General features: G+C 43.8%; 1 protein-coding gene across 3 annotated transcripts in view; it reads right to left on the bottom strand.

The window, feature by feature from the left end:
• Window positions 1-23,199, bottom strand: part of CAMKK1 (calcium/calmodulin dependent protein kinase kinase 1) — a 1,090,978-nt gene that overhangs the window by 732,448 nt on the left and 335,331 nt on the right. For all 3 annotated transcript variants that reach the window (XM_069226681.1, XM_069226682.1, XM_069226683.1), the window contains one exon: window positions 14,994-15,507. In XM_069226681.1, coding sequence (XP_069082782.1) covers window positions 14,994-15,398 — 405 coding nt within the window. In that variant the 5' untranslated portion in view covers window positions 15,399-15,507. The remainder of the gene's footprint in view (window positions 1-14,993; window positions 15,508-23,199) is intronic.

Below are 23,199 nucleotides of genomic sequence, written 5' to 3' on the forward strand. Positions count from 1 at the left end.
TTTCAGTCATGTGCCAGATACAGAATGAGTACTCACAGCCTTCCACATTCAACCTGTACCATGGCACCCAAAGTGGTTCACCCATACTGATGACTTCATGGATAGCAGTCTGGAATCGCTTGTTCTAGTTCATGAGATAGGTCACTGGGGCTAATCTGCTGATGTCACCAAAAAAAGGAACCTCAAAGCAGAAGATCACATCTTGCACAGATTCACTGTCAGTTCTCCTGGCAAGAAGAAATCTAAAACTTTCTAATTTGTTTCAAATAGCATATTTCAATGTTGATCAACTTATTTGTCTATCAATTTGACATCTGATCATACTTTTTGAGCAAACTGAATATTCAAAGACCCACACGTACATCTAGTGTTCCCCAGAGTCCAGATGACTTTACCTCATGTTAAAACCATAATTACAATGTTTTAATCATCGATGGTCTAAGCACTAACATTTAAATCACAGACCAAAGGACTGTGGTCACTGAAATATTCAGGTGTACTTGCAAAGATATAAGTAACGTTTATGAGGACTGCAAGGAGCCCCTTGTGCATTGGGGGTGATAACTCAAACCCTCCAATAAAAAACTGTTGAATTATTTCTCCTTGAACATTGAAAGAGACATTAGCTCCTCCTAATAACAATAGACATTATTAATCTCTTGGTCATCTGTGTCCTATTACAACCAATACTGCATTTATATATCTGTGATGTAATCTTCGATGATTCTTCACATCTTTTAGAATTCTGTCACCATTTGCCTGTGACTGTATTTAGGTATTAAATACTAAGAAATCTTTTGAGTTTTCTAAATCAGCAGCTGTGTTCAAATACCCTGCAATGTTACTATTATTTGATATTTGAATTCTGTGATTAGACCAGCTTATGCAGGAGCAAAACAAAACGGCTATACCCTCCCTTGTGAGCACTGGATACTTTCATAACCTCTTGTGTCTAAAATATTATGTGAAATCAATATAATTAAGGGCCTCTAAAAGCAAAACAGATTGAAAATATAACATCTTTGAAGATGTTCAGTGAGTTATTGTGTGAAATGTTATCACTGAAAAACTGTACTCTCTCTCTTTCATGACTCACTATTCTCAGAAACCTGCTTTGAATATTTCTTTGGATTATGCGTGAATGTGATAAGGCCTAAACAGAAGTATTCGATAGTTCATCAATTTTCTTGATTGCTGTGTTGTTTCTAGTTTATGGGAGATTGTCATTAAAAACAGACAGGATGTGAATCCAAGTTGAATGAATTAGTTCAGCTTATGTGAGAACTGACCTTCTAACATCTACCAGTATAAAGGAAGCAGCACTTTTGTTGCATCAAACACCCCAGTGTAGGCTACAAGGAACTTCACCTACTATATATCCTTAGACATGGTATTCCATGAAAACGTATTAGCATGTGTAACTTGGTGACAGGGACATTTTATATTTCTACAAATAAATCCCAAACACCAAACTTTGTTGTTTGGGTGAGGCGCTACAATGCAAAATATATTTATTTCCTCTGTTCTAAACATTCTAGCTGTTATGGAAATGTTGATCATTCATTTGAACACTGATTATCCATAGCTGTGTACTTGACACTTGAATAAGTTCCCCTTTTCACAGGCATGAAATGTTACATTTCAGTCAATTTGTCGAAACGTATGTATTTACAATTCATAGTAGTAACTTTCTTTGAATTGTTCTTGGTATATCTAAAATCATGTTTTTGCAAATCTGTTTCTATTTCAGTACAAGTGTACCTAGTAGGCATCTTGTCTAAGATAAATGTACTAATTACCCAAGTCAGGACATTTTTTCCATTAAATTTAAAATTGGTGATAGGATTTGCTCCAGGTGTTCCAGAATTTCTGCCACGGCTCGATAATATACTTAATATACTTAAATCATCAGGATAAGAAAGCTTAGCTATTATTATGTCCTCACCTTTCATCAGTGGAAGAAATCAAGATTTCAATTCAAGATCTTGAACTAATTATTCAATAGCATACCTTTTTTGACTCAGAATGTCTTGACTTCCTTTAGTAAGCAGAGGTTAAATTATGCTTTCAGCTTGCTTTGGATCACTAGCTTGTGTATTACATTCCATCAAAGGGGAAGACAAAAGACGGGCTGAATGTTCAGACACTGGATTGGCTGTGTGGACCATTGATTCCCTTCAGGCCATTCATAAATGCAAGCAGGTAGAACCACTGAAGTTGCTTAGACTCCAGTAAAACAGTGCATGCTACTAGAAAAGCAATTGGCCACATAATCTTGAGTTTCAAGCTGCTGTGGAAGAACTGCCCTTCCCTTCATTTTAAATTTAAAGTTCATCCTGTTGTTGGTTGTATTGCTAGTTTCAGTCACGGATCAGCAGATGGACTTGTTGCAAAACTGAAGAAGCTCTCTGTGTGCTTGAATAGGAATGATCTAAGAAAGAAGCATGAATCAAAAGCCAAGATGGATCTTCATTTTATTCTCATCTAGAAATCTCACAATAACTCGGAGCAGAATTATGTTATATTGTAATGTAGATCTGCATTTTGCATACATGTTGATACCAAGAACACATGTAGTTGCACAGAGAGAGGGAATTTATTCCAGAAACTGCACCATAAATCACACTGTCATCATAATTTTATTCAAATGCTTTGATATGCAACACCAGGCAGAAATCACCATAATGTTAATCAACCAAAGAAATATTGAAAACATTACATAGTCCTTGCAACATGGAGTCTAGATATCTTTCACACTGCTAATAGTGCAGAACATTTTAAGTGGAAATTAGGACACAGAAACACCACACCTCTTGAATACGCTGGGTCAGCTCAAATTCTATCCAGTAATCATGCTTGACTAACAGGGGTGCCTGTGCATCACAGACAATGGGCCCAATGTGTCAAACCCTATTCAAGGGTGATGGAGCAGGTAAGGGCACTGGAAATGTGCATAAATATAATCCCTTCTTGGGGGCGGAGCTTAGCCTGGCAGTCAAGCAGCACCACACAGCGGGCTCTGCCATGGTGCCCTGCAGGAGGCCGTGAAGGGGGTGTCCGTGCCACTAGGAGATCGCCAGAACACGCGTGACACTCACACCAAGCCAGTTCTTGTTGCAGCCTGCGTTGGGCCTCGGTGCCAGCCTGTTTTCAAGTGCAACTTCGGGGGCACTTCTTGCGCTCTCTGCTTGTCTGAGTCTGGGAGGAGCCGTGTGGTGGCCTGGCGTGGGCTTGCTCACCTCTGTTGTCCCCCAGGGGCCGAGTAGCACTCCTTGAGGTCCACACGGCCTAATTACCTAACTGGCGGTATGCGGCCTTGGATGGCCAGAGTGTCCTGCCCCCCCTTGAGGCCACTGGACTTGCTGTTGGCACCCGCTGGGCAGCCCTGCCTTCTCTACCTGGCCGAGGGCTTGCTTTGACAAGAAGGGGGCAGCAGAGAGCAGGCCCCCTGGGAGCCACTACTACCATTATTCCTTATTTGCTAGCCTGCTCTGAGAGCTATCATCACTGGACGATATGCACACTTCCCTACTTTCTTCAGGCACACGCTGCACTCATCCCCACCTTCCACATCATCGCCTCTGCATTTCCTCAGCACAACAACCACCACTAAATACCTAACCTGAAACATTTGTTAGCTAAGGGACCGCAGAAAGGCCAGATTGGTACATGCCTATCTTAATAAACACCACATAGATATTGGCTTCCTCCAGAAGCTCCACTTGACCCCATCCACTACATCTCGACTGTGGGTGGGCCTGATGCCCAGTCACTTACACATCGCTCTACTCTAATTAAGCCAGGGGAGTGGCAATAATAATGTGCAAAGGCCTGCCCAAGCAGGTGAGATGTGCTGTATGCAACCATAAGGGGAGATATGTCCTTCTTGCCGGCACACTGCATAGACACCCTGTCATACCAGCCTCCACATACAGCCCCAACACAGATAGCCCTGATTTGTTTTCCCAAAATCTGGTGACTGACCACTAGTCTGGGCCTGAGGGCTGTTATTTTGGGGGGGGGGGGACTTTAATGGGATTTTTGACAGTGTGGTGGATCACTCAGGTGCTCCTAGGCACCCCAACATAAAGGCAGCAGCACAACTTCACACACTCAATTGAGATAACTACCTAAATGATGTCTTGCAACTCACTCATGCAACCACTGTGGAAAATATATGTGTTACCACTTTACACAATGCATGGTCAAGCATTGATTACTGGCTACTTTCATGTGATGCACTAACCTGCTCCAGCTCGGGGTCACATATACCTCGCACCCTCTCAGACCATGCCCCTGTTTTGTTGGAGCATACATTACCTTGGTCGATTCCGCAAGCCTTTATCTGGGGACTGCTCCATTTGCAATCCTGGGTGCGGTGTTTTGGGATGAGATCCAAACTGCAATCACAAACTACTTTAGCAAGAACGTTGGTTCAGTGTCCTCCCTGTTGACCCTTAGGGAGGCCTTTAATGCAGTAATTCTGGCAGGGCATCTGTATTTCTAAACAATCTGGCATCCACTGAAATTCATGGGGAACTCACTATGCTGGTGCGGGACCTAAGGTCCCTAGAGCTGGAATACTACGCCATCAAATGCCACTACCATGGCAGCCATCCATGCAAAACTCTCTGGCTATGAGGAAGAGGCCCTACGTGAAGGCAAATGTTTAAGCCAAAAGGTGACTGCACACCACTATGGTGAGGAGGACGGCCCTGGCCAGATAGCTGGTATCCTGTGCACACCTTGTGCCTCGGCTCTCCTAGAGGAGTTCTTGGTCAAACAACAGAAGTGACAGTCTGAACCTGATGGGTTACTCCAAACCATGACCTTCTTTTACTCCAATCTCTACAAGGCAATGCTGGTGTCTGGTGAAGAGGAACTGACCACATATCTAGACTCGATCCAGCTGCTCTGGCTGGACTGGGCACATCACTCATTTCAGTATGCCCTTTCTCTGTAGAGGAGGTTACAGAAGTCATTTGGTCTATGCCTAGTGACAGGGCTCTGGGGCTAAATGGCCTTACCACCTCCTTTTACAAGAAGTACGCAGACCTGCTGGCTCCTCACCTGTTGTCAATGTCCCGGATTCTGCCACCATCTCTTTGGGAGGCAGTCATAGTTATAATTCTGAAACCTTGCAAGCCGGCAGATCTCTGCGACTCTTAACGGCCGCTAGCTATGATAAATGTTGACAACAAAATACTTGTAAAACTATGTGCAAATCACCTCCTACCCTTGCTGCCTGAAATTGTACACTGGACCAATCCGGGTTTGAGCCAGGTAGATCTACTTCAGACAACCACTGCACAATGTTTGCCCTCATGTATTCCATTGACCCACAGGTTGCCGCCATCATGCTACTGACTCCCTAGAATGGCTGTATTTACTGCAGCTTCTATTGCGGCTCTGTCTCAGTCCACGCTTTAGTTGTTTGATTCTCCTCCTTTACATCTCCCCCTCTTGGCCTCCATCTCAATGGGATGTTGTCATGATTAGCCAGGGATACCCGCGGACTCTGATCTTATTTGTCGTAGCAATGGAGACCCTGATGGCCCAGTTGAGGCAACACCACCCCCATAGAGGCCTCTGTTTCACGGCCGGAGCCTGGTGTTCTCCATGTATGCAGATGATGTGACACTATATACTCGTAAACCCCAAGGGAACTTAGGTGAGTTATCCGTGAGGCCACTCAGTTCAGTGGATATTCTGGTATCCATGTCAACAGGGCCAACCCCACTTTGTTCGATCTCACAGATAGCACACAACCGTTTGCCACATATTATTCGCCGCAATGGGACTCTGAACCGGTGCGCTCGCTGGGTATTTGGCTTAGCCACAACCTTGATGAACTCTGGAAAGCCAACTATTACCACCTTGTGGAGTGGTTAGAGGAGAGGATCCCAGTGTGGACTCGATTGTCGCTATATGTGACAGATCGTATAGCCATTGTGAAAACATCTCAATTTCTGTACCTTTTTGATAAATATACCAGTCTCACTCACAGCACATTTTTTTGGGTGATTGTGCTCTAACCTCATTGTCCTGATTTGGGCAAGGCAAGCAACCGAGGATCGCATGGAAGACACTTATTCTACCCTTCTAACAGGGGGGACTGGGCGCTCCTCTATGCACTCTGTGCCCAGGCACAATACATTCACTCTAGGTGCTACCCTATGAAATTCCAACCACACAAGGCTGTTGAGGCAGATTGGGGAGAGACATGATCCCTTGCCGTGGCGTTATAAACACTATATAAACTGTTGTTGACTGAGATCGATACAGTGGAGAGTCTGCAATGGGCGTGGGATGGTTTGAGGCAACGTGCCGACTGCCCTGCCTATACACACCCTCAGTCTCCCTTGCGTGTAATCCTCTACTACGACCACTGCAGGACGAAGGGGACTTGATGAGGGCACGTGGACAAAGCCTCAACACCTTTGCAGATCTATATCCTGATGATCTCTTCTTGCCGCCATTTGCTTCCTTTGGACCCACAACGCTTGAGATCCTTCTTTACCACCAGATTCAAGCCACATGTTATGCGCTACATGGCTTGTTCCTGTCCCCTTTACACTGCACAGCCTTCGACACATATAAACCAACCTATTGCCTTGCCGACTGGTCACTGATCTTTATTCCATTATACAAGATACGGTGCATGTGACAGCCTCGGCTGCACCTACCATCTGGGCAGAAGACACCAACCCCCCCCATCACTGATGCCCAATGGTTATATTGTTGTGGCCAAATGGCTGCTCTCTCCCCAAACTATACATTTCACCTCATCCACTTCAAATTCCTCCACCGGTTCTAACGCACTCTGCAACATCACCATAGCACTGGCATAGTGGAGAACGCCTGCTGTTTGTGTTGCACTGCCCCTCAGGCTTCCTTTCTCCACCTTGCCTAGGAATGCCCAAGAGTGGCTACCTACTGGTCCGGGGTTTTTCCTGCTCTGCTCCTCATCACTGGCCACTCCACCCCCAACCCCACTGGTTGGCCTCTTGGGCTATGTTAAGGAACTCCCCTCTGGGGTCTGACGCGTCACTGCTATACTCCAACTCCAGGCCACTCACTGGGGGAGATGACCTGCTCCCACAGAGGAGGATTGGCTACAAGATGCGAACGTCTGTCAAGAGTAACTCTCTGTATACTGGAAGCTCATGGCTCACTGCTCCCGTCCCTAAGATATTTAGGAACTACTGCTAATATACCTAAGGCAAAAAGACTCGCCTTACCAGCAGAATGTGGGAAGCCAACCCCCTGGGAGATGACCCACCCCCTCTAACAATGCACACTTTTGTTCCTGACGCTTTGTCTTCACCTGCTCCCCTAACACCCTGATGTAGGAGTATCCACAACCTGGAGACATTCTGGTCTTCCACCTACTTTTCACTGGTTAGTCCATGGTCTGTATTTATGTTGGTAATGTCTTACTGAAATAACTGTATCTTCTTATTAGGGGGTCAATATGATGTCTTTACTCATCCTCAGTTTTGTTTCCATACTGTGCCTCTCTTTCCCCCTTCACCTGTGTAGTTGTATTGTTGTTTTTAACAAAATGCCCCAAAAAAAGAATAACCCCTTCAACATTTGAATCTCAGTAGTAGTGATGGTGAACAAAAACCTCTCAGGGAGGTAGTGTCAGAATGCTCGAACTCCACAATTCCATAAAACCACAATAAGTAAATGTCCAGCCCAGTGATGTTCTAAGAAAGAAACTTACTTTAATGCACTCTAGAACAAAATACTGAAAACAATTACAACAAAATGCAATTTAGTATCTTTGGGCACTAAGAGACAGTGATGTGCCTCTCTCTGCTATCTACCCAAACCCTGCTCCTTGGTCTAAGCTTGGTAACCCTCAGGAGCCTATGTGATTTTACCCTCTTTGGGTTGAGAGGTATTAGTGTGATAATAGCTCTAGTGAAATTATTGTTTTTGCACTCTGTCTTTATTGGTCAGTCTCACTATTTAGTCTTATCATACATGGTGGATCGGACCCTGTCAAATCAGGGTAACCACCTAGTTCTCTCTCCCATTTGCTCACACCCTCTTCCTGAGAGTTGGTGTGGTAGCAGGTAGCTTTGCTCATGCACCCTGTGATGACTGTTGGACTCACACTCTGGCCTCCCACCAACACACAACATAGAGAGACTGCAAGACTACAGACACCAAAGTCAATGGATTGCTATCCTAAGTCCTTCTCTTCTGGGTGCCTCTGCAGACTCCCGGAAGATGTTGTTTCTTGATCTTCATGGATACTCCTCCTTTAGGGCTGGCAGACTCTTTCCTTCTCTCAGAAGCAAAACAAGAGTTTAGGCACTTTAGGGCAGGTTCACAGTTCTCCCAGCTAGAGAACCACCCACAACAGAGCCAGAAAGAAGTGTTTCTGAACCTGACTCTTATTAGTCAACTGAAGGAGTTAATCGGATAAAGACAAAACAGCACAATAAGGGGTCCTACTCCTACCATCCAAGAAACAGCAGTATTCAGGAATACTAATCAGAAGTTCCGTGCAAACGAAAGGCCTAATTCAATTTCTAAAGGGGCTTTATCCCCACTTCCCTCACTTACCTGTCTAGGTCTCCTTCTCGCCAGCTTCAAGAATGTCAGTAATACACTTCCACCATCAGGAAAAAACAAACTTATCCCATCTAGCTCAAAGGCCAGCTGTTAGAGCTGTCATTCTTGATATGTTTTCCCCCAAATGTGTGTCCTTCACCCCTCCTGTTTTCTGAAGTTTGCTTTTGTTGGCATTAGGACTCTGTGCACTTTACCACTGTTAACCAGTAGTAAAGCGTTTATGTTCTCACCCTCAAATCATGACACAATTGGCTTACACCCCATGGGCATACGTCCCTTGTATACGGTACCACCAGGACCCAGTACCAGGAAATTAAATGCTATTGTGGGTCTGCATCACTCATTGTGCTACTCTTTTAAGTGGCACTTTTAAAACAGGACTCTTGCATGTAGTGCAGTTTCAAAACTGTCAATTTGTCCTGCCAAAATAAACCTTTTGCCAGGCATAACTCTTCTTTTCAAAACATATAAGTCACCCCTAAAGTGGGCCCTAAGCAGGCCATAGGGCAGGGTGAACTGTATTTAAAAAGAAGGACATGTATTTTTATGTTTTCTGTCCTAGTACTGAAAAACTCCTACATTTGTTTTCCACTACAGTAAGGCCTATCCCTCCTATTGGATAACACTGGGCTACCTTATTACATTTAATAAGTGCTAACCTCTGATTGGGAACAGTTAGGAAAGTCAAGTTTAGACTCAAATGAATTATAATTTAAAATCCTCTGTAATGATAGGTATTGATTTCTAAGTCACAATTCTGAAAATGCCACTTTTAGAAAGTTGGTATTTTTCTGACCCAACCATTTGGTGCCTGCTGCCTGTGTCCTCCAAAAGTACTGTGTTGTACTCCAGTGTACTGCCCTACTGTTTGAGACCTGTCTTGTTCTTTACAGGAATGCCCTGCTACTTGAGGCCTGCCTTGCTGCTTGAAGGAAAAAGGACCATCTCCTTACACCCAGGACTACCAAAGTGGCTCCAATGGATAGATGGCTGGCCTCCTGTATGAGCTACAGGGGCAAACCAAGCTCCAGAGACCTTGAAGCCTGCACCTGGCCTCTGCTGGAATGAGTCCTAATCCCCCCAAGTTGTGCCCCCCTCCCAGGTCCTATACCCTTGAAAATGGCATTAGTCAGGCTGCTCCTGCTTAGCCCTAAATGTTGGAACCAAAAGTGCCAGAAGACTAAACAGAATACCATGACCTACCTATCAGCTGATCTGCCCAAGGTATTTCACCAGTCTGCCTGACTTTGTGGACACAGCTGCTGCATTCTTCTCCAAGGCAGCAAATCCTGTTCGGAGGGACCTCTCAGTGAAGGTATTTGGCCTAGTGGAGTCCTCATTGGCTAAAGCCTTCAGCTTTGTCCGGCTGGAGATTTTCAACTTCTAAGAAAGCTACTTAGTCCAAAGATATAAATCTTCAGTGCAACTCAGTCCAGCAGCTACGACCACACTTCCTCCTCAAACACCGCCTGCATCCTTCTCAGGAACTTTTCTTCAAAATTTCTTCTAAGCCTGAAGGTAAGCCGAGACCGGGCCAGATCCAGCTTGTGCATCCAACCCGCACTCCGTTGCCGTCTGCCTTAACTTTTGACTTTGCCATGGTCTCGTGCAATCAGGTACCAGTGGTTGGCACTTTACTCTTTTAGGTGCTCTTTCGCACTGAAAACTTCCAATATTGATAACTACATTTCTAATAATTGGATTGAATTCATTTTGGCATCAGTCAGCCTCGAACCAACAGTATCTGGCCTTGTGGAGCCATCTTCGCAGGCTCAACACGACCTACCTGGCTTGGAAATCCAGCCTTTTCTGTTTATAATTGTTTCCTGCCATCGTCGGTGGCTTCACTGAAACCTCATTTAGCACTCCCTGGTGAAGATGACTCCTCCCTGGACACAGCCTACTGCCTTGCCCCGCTGAACACTACCTTCTCCTGGACTTTTTCACAGAATTTCTTTTAAGTCTGAAGGTAAGCCGAAATGTGCTCAATTCAACTCATGAACCTGAACCATGCTTAATTGCAGTCAGCCCTTACATCAGACTTTGTTCTATTCTCCCATGACTGGATACACACGGCTGGAGCTTTGATCTTTTAAGTGCTAAGTCACTAAAAACTTCAAAAAATCATTATCCCGGTTCTACTGATAGGATTTTTGCATAATGGATTAATTAAAATGTTATCTTTACAAACTGCCTCTAAAATAAGCCTGACTGCTTTTGTGCCAAGCTACCAAAGGGTTGAGCACAGATTAAATTAGTGACTTTTGCGGGTTACTCTGCGAGGATTTTGGTTGTTGCTTGAGTGTGGTTGTTACACCTCCAATCAATAAATCAATTTCTTGCACCAGGCCTAAGGTCTAAAGAGTGGACCCCAGAGGCTTCAATTATTTTGGCTCACTGGCACATAAACCATGCCTGCACTGTACAGTCTACGTGCATTCATACAGAACATACGTGCATGGTGTCCGTGCTACGACTTGGGAAAATGTGCATAAGCTGAACTTTACACAACTGAGCCAGTAGACTTCCACTTCAATGACACATAAAAAGGTCTGGTCACAACTACGGGATCACAAAACACAGTATGTTGGAACCATCATTGTATGTGCTAAACCCATGCACAGGTCAGTAGTTCCCTGTCTGTCAATGAGGGCACATTTGGTGCATACCTCCAGAACAACAGGCAAGTCCAGGACTTTACTCAAGTCAAGAGACAGGCCTAGGCCTCTTTGCACGTGAAATATTAGCACAATGCAAGGGCCAGTCACACTGGATACATGCAGCCTGGCACTAAGGGAAACGGAACACAACTCTACACCATACAGGGGATCATCTAGGGACATTCACCAAGAAATCTGGGAATCTGAAATTCCATATTCCCAGCCTGAAATAGTTTCTCCACTGAACTGGAATAGGTATGTCTGCCACTCATGTTATTTCAGGAAGGCTTGTTAGTACCCAGGACAAACGAGATAAGTGGGACCATAAAACTTATTAGCTCAAAACAACTTTACCTTGACCTCTTTTGAGAGAGATTTCATATTTCTTGTTGTGGAATGTGCCCTTGACCAGGTTTCAAGCACCTTGATACCCTTTCAAGTGACTATGACCTAACATAACCAGACTGACTAGTTTCATGACAACCAGCTTTTAACCTAAAAACAGCACATGCGATAAGCATTTCTGACAGCCTTTTTACTTCCAGTGGACCCAGGATGTTACTGCTCAGGCAGCACTGAGATTAAAACGCCATGGATGCTTCCCTAACACTTAAAGAATGGTGGGGAAGTTAAGACTGGCTGTGTGTATGCAGAATACATGCTTACCACTGCTGAGAGGCAAGTGTAAACATGCACCTTTATTCTGTCCAGTGGTCTTCAGGGCTAACTGCCAACTCTCATACGAATTTAAAAGAAAAGTATTAAAAAAAAACACAAAAAAACTCAGTTCTTGTAATGAAAATGCGATCACATACATAGCAGTCTGCTGATTACCATCAATAGGATTTAGGTAAAATGTTGACTTATTTCATTACTAATAATGACCTACCTCATTAATATTCATGAGAAAGGTTAGGTAGCAGCCCATTCCAAATCAGAAGTTTACAAATCAACCTTTAGGTCGCAAATTGTGAACAGTTTTTTGAATATCATGCCCTATGAGAGGAGTTGCAGAGGGCAAGGGACCTACTGCTTTCACATCTCAGCATCAGACCCAAATCCAGCTCGCCTAGTTGCAGGGCTCATTCAGGAAAGAACAATGTCGGTCTTCAGACACACACATAACCAGGAAGAGTTGAATATCTACACAAAGGTGGGGTCTACAGAAACAGAGGGCTACAGAAGTCTGTCAGAGGAGTGGGCAATACTTCAAAAGCAAGTAAGATAACGAGGAAGCGCTAAGACTGATACATATAATTAATGCGATTCATAGCAACAGAAAAGCTTTTTTAATATTAGAATATATAATTGATGTACTCCATGTAAAATAAAATGCTCTTCCAAACGCCAAAAGCACAGAGACGCCCCTCCTACTAGGAAAAATTAACTTCAGTTCTATCAGTCGATCTTCAATAGAAACTTACTCACCCCAGAAACTTACTCCAGGAAGGTTGAATTCTTCATTGTCTCCAAAGACTGGCAGCCAGCTGTCAAAATTACATTTATCGAAATTCAACATACAGAAACAGAAGCTTCCCTTTCGTTTCATTCTGTCCCTTGTCCTAAGCTTTTTCCGTTTCTTTTCCAGCTCTGCTGTGGGAAATCTAGGTCAAGCTTTCTTGACTGGCACCTATGCAGCTAGTCTCCTTCTTAGTTATAAATCACAGACCTCCCTTGACGGAAGGGCCCGATTACATCTAGGAAGGTATTTCTGTACAGCCGGGGATCATGAATCGTTTTCATGACTCCTATGTATTCTTTGCACATGACTGAAACTGAACATAGAAATGTTATAGAAGTCCTAACCCAAAGCAGATGGCTGAAGGTTGCCCTGCTCGAATATCTGGGTCCATGGAGTGCCAGGCTGGAAATTGGATATTAATAATTGCTTCACTGCTTAATACAGAATCGTCCCTTTACAATGTGGGTAAACCTGAAAGGAAATCTCCAAATTATCGTATAGGTTGATCTAGTTGACAGCTACTGATCTTTATGGATGAACGAGACTAACATGGGACTAATTGTGCCATTTTTAACAAGAAGGACTGTGCCAGTTGAGCAGCAATTGGCAAGTATCAGTGACCACAAACTGCATCTTATTTTTTCTCTGCTATTATCATTCAATGGACTGCTAATGGATTACCCAGCCCTAGAGCGGCATAGCACAATGGATAGATACCACGTATCCTATAGCTGTATATGAGCCAGACGTGTTTCTGGTGACTACGGCAGGATGACTCAGATACAGCCTAACTACTAAAAAATGACTTTCATGTGAGATAATTCAGATGGAGGCAAATCCATACATTTGTTGCACAGTATTAACCACATAATATAAGCAAGTCCACTTTATACATTCAACAAATAGCACATCACTGAAAAGTGGCTTCTCTTCTCGAAAGCACCAAAGTGATTCATCATTATGTGTTACATGCCCTGAAGATAAAATAAATAAATTATATCAGTGCTTGGCCTGCAAGTATATTGTTTCCCGTGGCTTTGTAATGGGGCAGATTAAGCTCCTATTTTAATAGGTGGGGCATCAGCCTCAGACAAGCAGGGAAAGGAAGTCAAAAGATTTCCGTCTGACAGCAACTGTGAGGAGGTCCACAGGAGGTCAACTACAGCACTGATAATGGCTCTCCTAGAAGAAGAAGTGATATCCCACAGCAACAGCTTCTTGGTGACCTACATAAACTGAGATAACTCCACTCCTTATCTAGACAGAGGCAGCATCTTAATGTGCTCCGGGTGACAATCTTTCTTTTTAACACGGGTTTCCTTACATTTCCTGACTGGGATAATGAGAATCTCTAGCAACATACTGACGCACATCTTTACAGAGAATTCGTATGAAATTTTACATGTAAATTTAACCATGCTTCGGGTGTAAAATGGATTCGGCACAGTAGCAGGATGCAAGTAATTTAACAGCAGACAAGGAACCTGCACCCCTGGCTGGAAAAAAAAATGTGCAAAACCCTTGGTTGCTGAAAAGGGATATGTTTGTCTTCACTAGAGCAATACTGAAGGTCCGCATGTGTAGCTGAAAATATGTGCCAACTACTTATTGGTGGAACCTTTGGATTTGTTTTTGGCCGAGCTGACAAATCCCAGTGGCATTATGTAGTAGAAAACATGTTTTTAAGCCTCCCTGCCAAGGATGGGAGCCATGAAGGACGTAGAGATGTTCAGTGTTGACCCATACGAGCCAACTCAATGCCAAGTTTTACAATGTTCAATGTTGATCCACACGAGTCAGAGCAATGTCACCTTTCACAATGTAAACATAGGGTACATTTAAATACACTTATTGCAAATGGGCAATCTTTATACAGTCAATGATTATCCTGAAAATCATCCCAAAGGAGACCTACGCTCTAAGCAGAAATATACCTAAGAATGTTGTGAAAAGTATGCAAATGGTGAATCTGTCACTAACAGCAAGTATGCAGGGAAAATATTGAAAATTTAACAATATATAGTTCCTGTGCCCAGGTTTCAGGAAAATATATATAATTAGAAACCCAGAAACCCTTGCATTAGAGCAGTGACAACAATGACTCAAGAGACAAATACGTGCATGCCACATTGCTAAACTTACTGTTATGTCTAACCATCTCCTTACATTATAAGACCTAAGCAATGTACCTAATCCTAGTTAAAACTTAACAAAATGCCTGGCCCTCCGATGCCCCCAAAACCAAATATAGTTATTGGTGTTAATTTCCATTAGCAACATACCTCAGAATCTGATATGGATACGCGATTAGACTCAATTGTTGGTCTTCTTACAATTCTCGGTGAGATGTGTGATGAGGGTCCTGTTGCATAAGGGCCATGGCCTGTGGCATTAGGAGATGGCACATAAATTCCAGTCGATCGTTCCTGAAGTGAGAACTTTCTGTTTGATATAACGGGGCGTGCATCTCCTGATCTATAAACGTTCATTGGCCCGGCATCTGTGGCGCACTGGTAAGGTAACGATGTATTCTCCATTGCGTCCATGCTCACTCCATGCCTTTGCAAACGATGCCTCTGTGAGGCTGCATCTTGTCCACCTCCAGGTGCCAGAGCAACATCTATAGCTGCAACTCTCTCTGCCAGTTCAGTCTGAGTGTCAATGTATGTGTCGGGGCCCCCTTCCATGTTATCTGCTTGGGCAGAGGCACCAGAACTAGGTAAGACGTTTTAAATCCTTTGGCAACCCAGGGACAGAAGATTGTTCAAGTTCAGGCCACCTCATCCATTAAGACTTCTAGAAATAAAGAGTGAAAAAGTCATAAACTAGAGATAACGAGAATGTTATGCTCATGTGTTACATCAAATCATGTGCAGACACAGTTTAAGCAAAGTTAAAGAATGAGGTCGCACATGCACATAAAACAAGGCAATGCTAAATGAATTTGAAAAGTGAGTCATGCTCCCTACAACTCTTATTATCAATACTTAGACATCTTTTAGTTACAGAATACCTCTTATTTGACATTTTAGAGAAGGGATGTCGGAACGTGCAATGTTTTTTATTTAAAAAAATGTATCTTGCTAGCCCTTCTGTTCAGAATACTGTCCTCCTCTTTTGTGATGTACTGACAGGAACTATCCTCTTTCCATCATCTGCAGGGTCTCTCAATGTAAGAAGCTGGAGGGAAGTTTGAGAAGCCATGTACAATTTAAAAAGCAAGTTTGCGGAACCCCAAGATTCCCATTTTCATACAAGTACTCGTTAAACGGTGCAAATGTTTTTTAAGCAGTGCATACGCAGAGTTCCATCACAATATCAAAATTTTAATATCGATCTCCACAATATCAACTACTAAAATAATATCAAAGTAAGAAGATGAGGAGTTAAGAACAGAAAATCTACATATGCGTCCCCATATATGATTAGCTTGACATTATGTTGATGGTCAAAATTGTTGAGCTGATGTATAAGCACTCAACAGTTATTGACCGCAATATTCTGACAAAAAATCATAAATGCACAAGGAATGTCAACCTCGTCTCCAGCTTGTCACATTAACTGCAAAGGTTGGTGAGGCGCTGAATCCGGACGTTACATCGAAAATGTTCAGCGCAGAAGGCCATATTTTCAGACACATAGGCCCCCATTACGGCTTCGGCGGTCTTACTAAAAGACCGCCGAAGCCACGGGTGGCACTATACCGCCAGTGCTGGTGGTATATGTGGCTCCCTATTATGACTTTTCTGGTGGGCCAGTAGACGGAAACAGTGTTTCCGTCTGCTGGCCCAGTAGAAAAGTCACATCAACATTGCAGCCGGCTCATAATAGAGCCAGCGGCAATGTTGATGTGCAGCGGGAAATTCGGGCAGTGAAATGCGCGATGGGGCTGTGCCTGGGGGCCCTTGCACTGCCCATGCCAAGTGCATAGGCAGTGCAGGGGCCACCAGGGGCACCCTGAGTCCCCCTTACTGCCAGCCTTTCCATGGTGACAGGCTGGTGGTTGAGGGCTCGTAATCCACATGGGCAGCAGTGCTTGCACCGCTGCCCTGGGGATTATGACCACCTGGCGGAAGCCTGGTGGTCAGTTGGAGGGGCCGAGGGTATGGCCGTGGCTAATGCGCCACGGTCATAAAACACTGCCGGTACACCGCCAGCCTGTTGGCGGTGTTACCGCCGGTGTACTGCCAGCTGCCTGGGCCATAATGAGGCCCATAGTGTTTTTCTGGTTGTAAAAAGAGACCAAAAACACGGTTAAGGTGTACTTTTCAGAGGGGGATAAAATCAGGAATTTTCTTTCTAGGCAGCTTACAAGTCTAGGTAAGGGAGGTTGAAGATGCACTTTGAAGGCTATCTTGGATGTAGGTGGTTCTTCTGCAGCACACTCTTACAGTGGCCTGTGAGCTAGGCATTATTCATCACCTATATTATTTACAACAAAGTTCTTCTAAGACACTATGAGGAAAAATGTGAGCTTTGAGATATGACTTCATTTAAAGCTGAGCAATAAAGGAGCACTTCCAAAAATCAACTGGTGTCCCTGCCACCCAACTACTTGGTCCTCTGCATCACTTATGGATCAATTATGTTCCATTTTCAGTAAAATTAATAAACCCATAACACCCCCTTCAAACACAGGCTGGCGGGGATATAAGTGGACCTAAAATAGGCTCAACCCATTCGAAGAATCCAATGCGCTGATGTCTCTCACATTGTCCATGAGCTGGCAGGAAACAAATACAAATTAACATCCCCCCAAACTTCCCTCAGAGCCCCTTTTCCCAGTTTCTGCCTCGGCCATTCATATATCTAAGTAGGCATAAGCATAGTAGATCTATGATCCAGTGCAGTGTATTATGTCTGTCTAAGGTGGTATCTTCGCCATTGATAACTTACTTACATCCTCCCCTGCTTCCGTTAGTGACAGGGAAAAAGCAGCATTTCTATTGTGGAGCCTCGGGTGGTTTCTATTGGAAATACTGCTCCTTCTTCCCCATTTTCTAATGAAAACTGGCTTAATTTTTGTTTTATGCCTGAGGCCGTCTTTTGGAGCCATGGTGTAATCACGCATGACAAATGTTCCCTTTATTCCATGTTCCCAGCACTGTGTGTCCCAAAAGGAAATACGTGGAAACACCCTCCCCCCACCATGGAGACAATGACAACCACAACAAATGTAGCTAATGTCTTGCATCCACAATGCCTTGCAGCACAAGGGAAAGAGGGCAGAGCTCAGGGTATGGTCTGTATTTATGAGCTCCCACTGGTGTTGTTTGTCCAGTGTGATTTCTTTTCCTCAGTGGAATCCATTTGTTCCTACTCTTTTAAATGTTTACTTCTATGTAGCTTTTGCAGAGATCTCCTAGCGTTAACTTTACAGTAGTAGTTTTAGTTGTACAGGTTGCCAAGCCCTCATGTAAGAGTTGGAATATGTACTCCTACTACTAGGCATAAATCTCCACCAAGAGATGCTGAATTGAATTTAGATGGAGATGTGCACATATGCTTTGTAGATTGCACCCTTACATTTTGCTCACCGGTCACTAGGAAGATGACCTGAAATGCAAACCGGACCATTGATGAATATTTCAGCTTTGAAGTGAACTTTTGCTCTGGAGGTCGATCGAATCTGTTGGAGACTTTTCCCTACTAAAAACGTTAACCTTGCTTGACACATTGTGCGACAAATTTTCAAACCTGAAGCAAAGATCCCCAGCCTTTCAGTGTTCACTTATTTGCTCTGTTATTTATTTTGTCTCGTTTATCATCATCACACTCCACTTTTCAATGTTATATAAAGCAACTCTGACAGTTTATCTGCAATTCTTTAATTGCAGAGTGTGCTTCTCACTTAATCCCCTGGCAGATACAAATGGAGCAGTTCCATTGGTTACTGAACATTGGAGCCTGTGGTTCTTCTCACTCACAGCATGATATGGACCCAAGTAAATTTTCAACCAAATACTACCCAGGGGTCTTCAATGACTTGAAGTATTTCTAGATAACCTGATAGGACTGACTAACTGTGAACGATCCACTTCTTCATCAGTCATGCTCCAAAGACCCATCGTCACTCAAACTAGCAAGCATGACCCAACACTTTTCACAGCGACTTCGAACTCCTGCCTGTCAGCTTAGGTCACAGCCCAATGCTGTTTATATAAAGAGTCCCCAAATGCTCCAAAGAGAAATGGAGTCCTAAATACAGAAAGCCTTCATAACAAATAAAGAAAATGCAAAAAATATTGAAGCACTTTTCAAGAATTTTAGTGAAACACACACATCTGGAAATGCCTTCATAAATTGCAATTGCATGAAAATGTGGATGGGCTGTGCCATACAAATCACTCTGTAAAGTAAATCAGAAAAGTATCACTCTGGAAGGACCAACTCACAAAACAAAGCAACCCAATTAAGTGAAAAAGGCCACTTGGTCTAATATAGCATATATATTATTACTTTAGGGTCCCCCTGATTCTCAGCATTGTTTATGGGTGTTGTAAGAGGGAAACTATTGGGATACAGACACTAAGGTGTCCAATTTCTTGATGCACTGGACAAATGAGTCACACAAACTATATTTTGCCTCTTGGATGCCGCCTTTGCACTACAATTCCTGATGCAATTTTATGGCAATTGGCACCCTATTATTTCCACATATGGTGGCACTGTTAGACAGCCATCTAATAAAGACTCACCCTGGAGCAGAGCTAGTGAATGACAATTAACCCGTTTTTAAATGGAAATCAATGTACAGAACAGTCAATCAATGTATATAGATAATTTCACTTCATAAAGTCTCCAGGGATTATGATTTCCATCTGTTAGACGACTGAACCTAAATTAGACCCTTTCCACTAAAGGTCTCTATTTTAAGCAAAACATAGTTACAGTCAATATATAGGGTCTTGACACGTCTTTGGATACCGTCAAATGAGTTATTCTATCTGACATAATATTCTATCAATGTGCAATAGAAAACTCATCCTACAGATCCTATAGACCACAATCTCACTGATAAGGGAAGAGGCGGTGACTCTTTAAATGTTCACTTTAGAACGCCCACAATTCAGTGAGTTCAAGCAATAGCCCAAGCAAAAGTTCAGAGTAATATTGCACCTTAAATGGGACTTTGCCAACCAAAGACAGAAGTCTCTCAGAGATGCTGGAGCACATTTAAATATCTCTCCATGCATGTTAGCGCCACTTGATTTACTCAGTAACGATGCACAAATTACTCGGTTTTAGGATAATGTTGTTCCAAAGCATATTGCTGAATTGTCAACATAAAAAGATTTAAGCATAATTGCTTTTTGCTGAGGCCTATTAACAGTTGTTCGTTGCCTATCCTGCAATTATCGGGCTGAGGTAACAGTTTTTAATGTCAACCCGCACCGTGGACTGAAAGGTTATCAGGGGCAGCTCCTTCACAGTGGCTAAGGAGCGTCGCCCCTCTGGCTAAGCCAGGAGCTGAAAAATAAAATATATAATTTTTGCTTTATTTTTCAGCTCCTGGCTCAGCCAGCAGCATGTGAAGGGAGGGGTGGTGCTGGGCCACAAAAGGGAGGTGAGGGGGGGGGGGGGGTGTGGAGTCTGTGCACTTCTAGGTGCATATGTGTTTTTGGCCAGCCGTCTCAGACACACATGCGCATTTAGGTTTCTCCAACCCAGCTGTGCTACCAAGCCAGGTTGGAGAAACTGCACAGGCTCCAGTGCACTGTCTGAGCAGCAAAACAAGCCGCTCAGACCAATCCTGGCGCTGCTCTCATGCTAGGTTTAGCATGAGGGAAGCACCAGGATTGCTGGGGAGCCTGTGCTGGTGTCCCAGTGAATGCTGGGACACCAGACAAAGAGCATAGGAGCGAGGCAGCAGGCGGCGAAGGGAACAGGTTTTGGTTTTTTTTAACTCCCCCGGTCTCTCCTCCAGCCCACCCCTCCCCTTGAGATTTGCGGCAGCCGCTGCTGAAGTTTATTAGATTTTATACTCCTAATCCCTCCCAGCACAGACAAGTATGCCATCCCCTGTCCTTGTCTGTTTTATGTCCCTACCTTCCACTTTAACCAAATTAGAGTAGAGACATTTCACTCAATTACTCGATTTTGAAAAACTAAAGCAGGAAACACATTACACACAATTAGTACAATAACAGAAATAACAGATGTTAAGACCAGCATTATCAATAGCCAGGCTGGCTGGTCCAATCTCAACCTTCCATAAAGAAGGCTGATGAGTCTTTTTGGATCTAAGAACCGACAGAACCAGAAGAAGTCAGTAGTGACTAGACAAGAACATTCTTTTGATGCGGTAGTTTTGGCAGGAGTTATAATCAAATGATTTATTTGTTCTTTTTTTGTCGTTTTAAGGTGTTGTGCAATACAAACAATATGCAGGACCGCCCTAGTGGTGGTCAAGCAAGCATGGCAGTAACCGCATTTTATAAAAAAAAATCACACGTGCAATCATTCACATCTCATGTTGTTTCTATACTCAAAATTATATGCACAGGGGTTTTGTTTACATAAGCAAGTTGCATAAGTATTCTAATGTATGGGCATTTATGCTAAGCAATTAGAAAAGCTCCTCGCACCAAGGGTGCAGTCTATTGGACTAGTGATCCAGAATGGACAGCGCCACAGTCTATATAAGCAACTCTCCACCCCTAGGAAACAAACTACCTCTGATGGTACTCTTGCCCTCTCCCATTTGTGTAGGTCTCGCCTCCACTGTTTTCCACTAGGCCATGCAGACGTTTTCCATGTCACTAACAATATTCTTTTTGCTAGTGCGAGCCCCAGTGGCCAATTTAATTTCTTTACTTGCACTAATCCTAACAGACAGATCTTAGAGGGAGTGGCTATTCTGGTGCCTCCTATCAAAGAGCACATATTTTTTGGAGTAACATTTAATGCAGCATTCCAGTTGTATGGTTCCTAGTGGAACTAGAAGAATCTGCACAGAAAAGGTGTGCAAAATGAATTGGATGAAAGATTTCACTCAGGTTAGATTCTGTGCTGCTTTTCACAGCTCATGTAAAAGGCAAAAATAGAAAAGACTGGAATACTTGACAAATGTTGGCAAGACCAAAAATACATATGAGAAAAGTTATCTTAAGTTATCACAAAATATCTGCCATGATTTTGGCCGATCTCACAAGACTACGAGAAAGCTTAAAGTTCAATAGCTGTTAAAAATCAGGATAACTGGGGAAAATTAGATGTGTTTTGGTCAAAGTGTGTCTCATTCCCAAAGTGAGTCCTAGTTCATAAAATTAGCAAGTGCTAGTAGGTTTTAAGTCAGGAGTGAGACTGAAATACTAACAGAGAATTGCGTTTTAAACCAGCCCAGAGTATTTGATTGGTTTCTGTTAGAAATGGGGTTTTTGGTTGGCAGTTAGGTTGCCCTCTGTCCAAGCAAGAACCCTCACTCTAGTCAGGGTAAGTCACACACAATCCAAAATCAGCCTGTGCTCACCCTCCGGTAGCTTGGCACGAGCAGTCAGGCTTAACTTAGAAGGCAATGTGTAAAGCATTTGTGCAATAAATCATACAACACCATAGTATAACACCACAAAAATACACCACACAGTGTTTAGAAAAATATAGAATATTTATCTGGATACTTGTAGGTCAAAACGATCAAAGTTGCAATACGAATTTGTAAAGATATCACTGAAAAGTGATATTAAGAGTCTTTAAGTCTTTAAAAAGCAATAAAGTGTCTTTCAAGCACAGAGTACCTGGTTTCTGGTGGGAAATCTCCTCAGAGGGCCACAGGAGAAGAGATGCGTGGAAAAAGGGGTGTGTGCGTCGTTTTCCGCTCAGCACACACAGACTTGCGTAGTTCTTTTCCACGCGGGGAAGTCGGGCGTCGTTTTCCGGCGCGCAGACAGTCTCTTTTTGTGGATCGCGGGGATTACCAGATGTCCCGGGTCTGTGCGTGGATTCTCCTGCTTATTTTCCGGCTGCGCGTCGTTCTGCGGGGCTGCGCGTCGAAGTTTCGATCTCACGGTAGGCGTCGCGTCGATTTCTCCTTGGAAGTCGGGCGTCGTTTTCCTTGCGAGGCCGTGCGTCGAAATTTTGGTCTCACGGCAGGCGTCGCGTCGATTTCTCCTTGGAAGTCGGGCGGCGTTGTCCTTGCGAGGCCGTGCGTCAAAGTTTCGCACTCACGGTAGGCGTCGCGTCGATTTCTCCTTGGAAGTCGGGCGGCTTTGTCCTTGCGAGGTTGTGCGTCGAAGTCTCGATCGTCCCGAGGGCGTCGCGTTGATCAGCGTCGGTGTGCGGCGTTTTTCTCGCCGCGAAACAAGCTGTGCGTCGAAATTTTCGGCGCACGGAGCGTCCACGTGAAAGGCAGAAGTCTTTTTGGTCCTGAGACTTCAAGGAACAGGAGGCAAGCTCTATCCAAGCCCTTGGAGAGCACTTTCACAGCCAGACAAGAGTTCAGCAAGGCAGCAGGGCAACAGCAAGACAGCAGTCCTTTGGAGAAAGCAG

Source organism: Pleurodeles waltl, chromosome 3_2, assembly GCF_031143425.1.
Source record: "Pleurodeles waltl isolate 20211129_DDA chromosome 3_2, aPleWal1.hap1.20221129, whole genome shotgun sequence".
NCBI lineage: Eukaryota > Metazoa > Chordata > Amphibia > Caudata > Salamandridae > Pleurodeles > Pleurodeles waltl.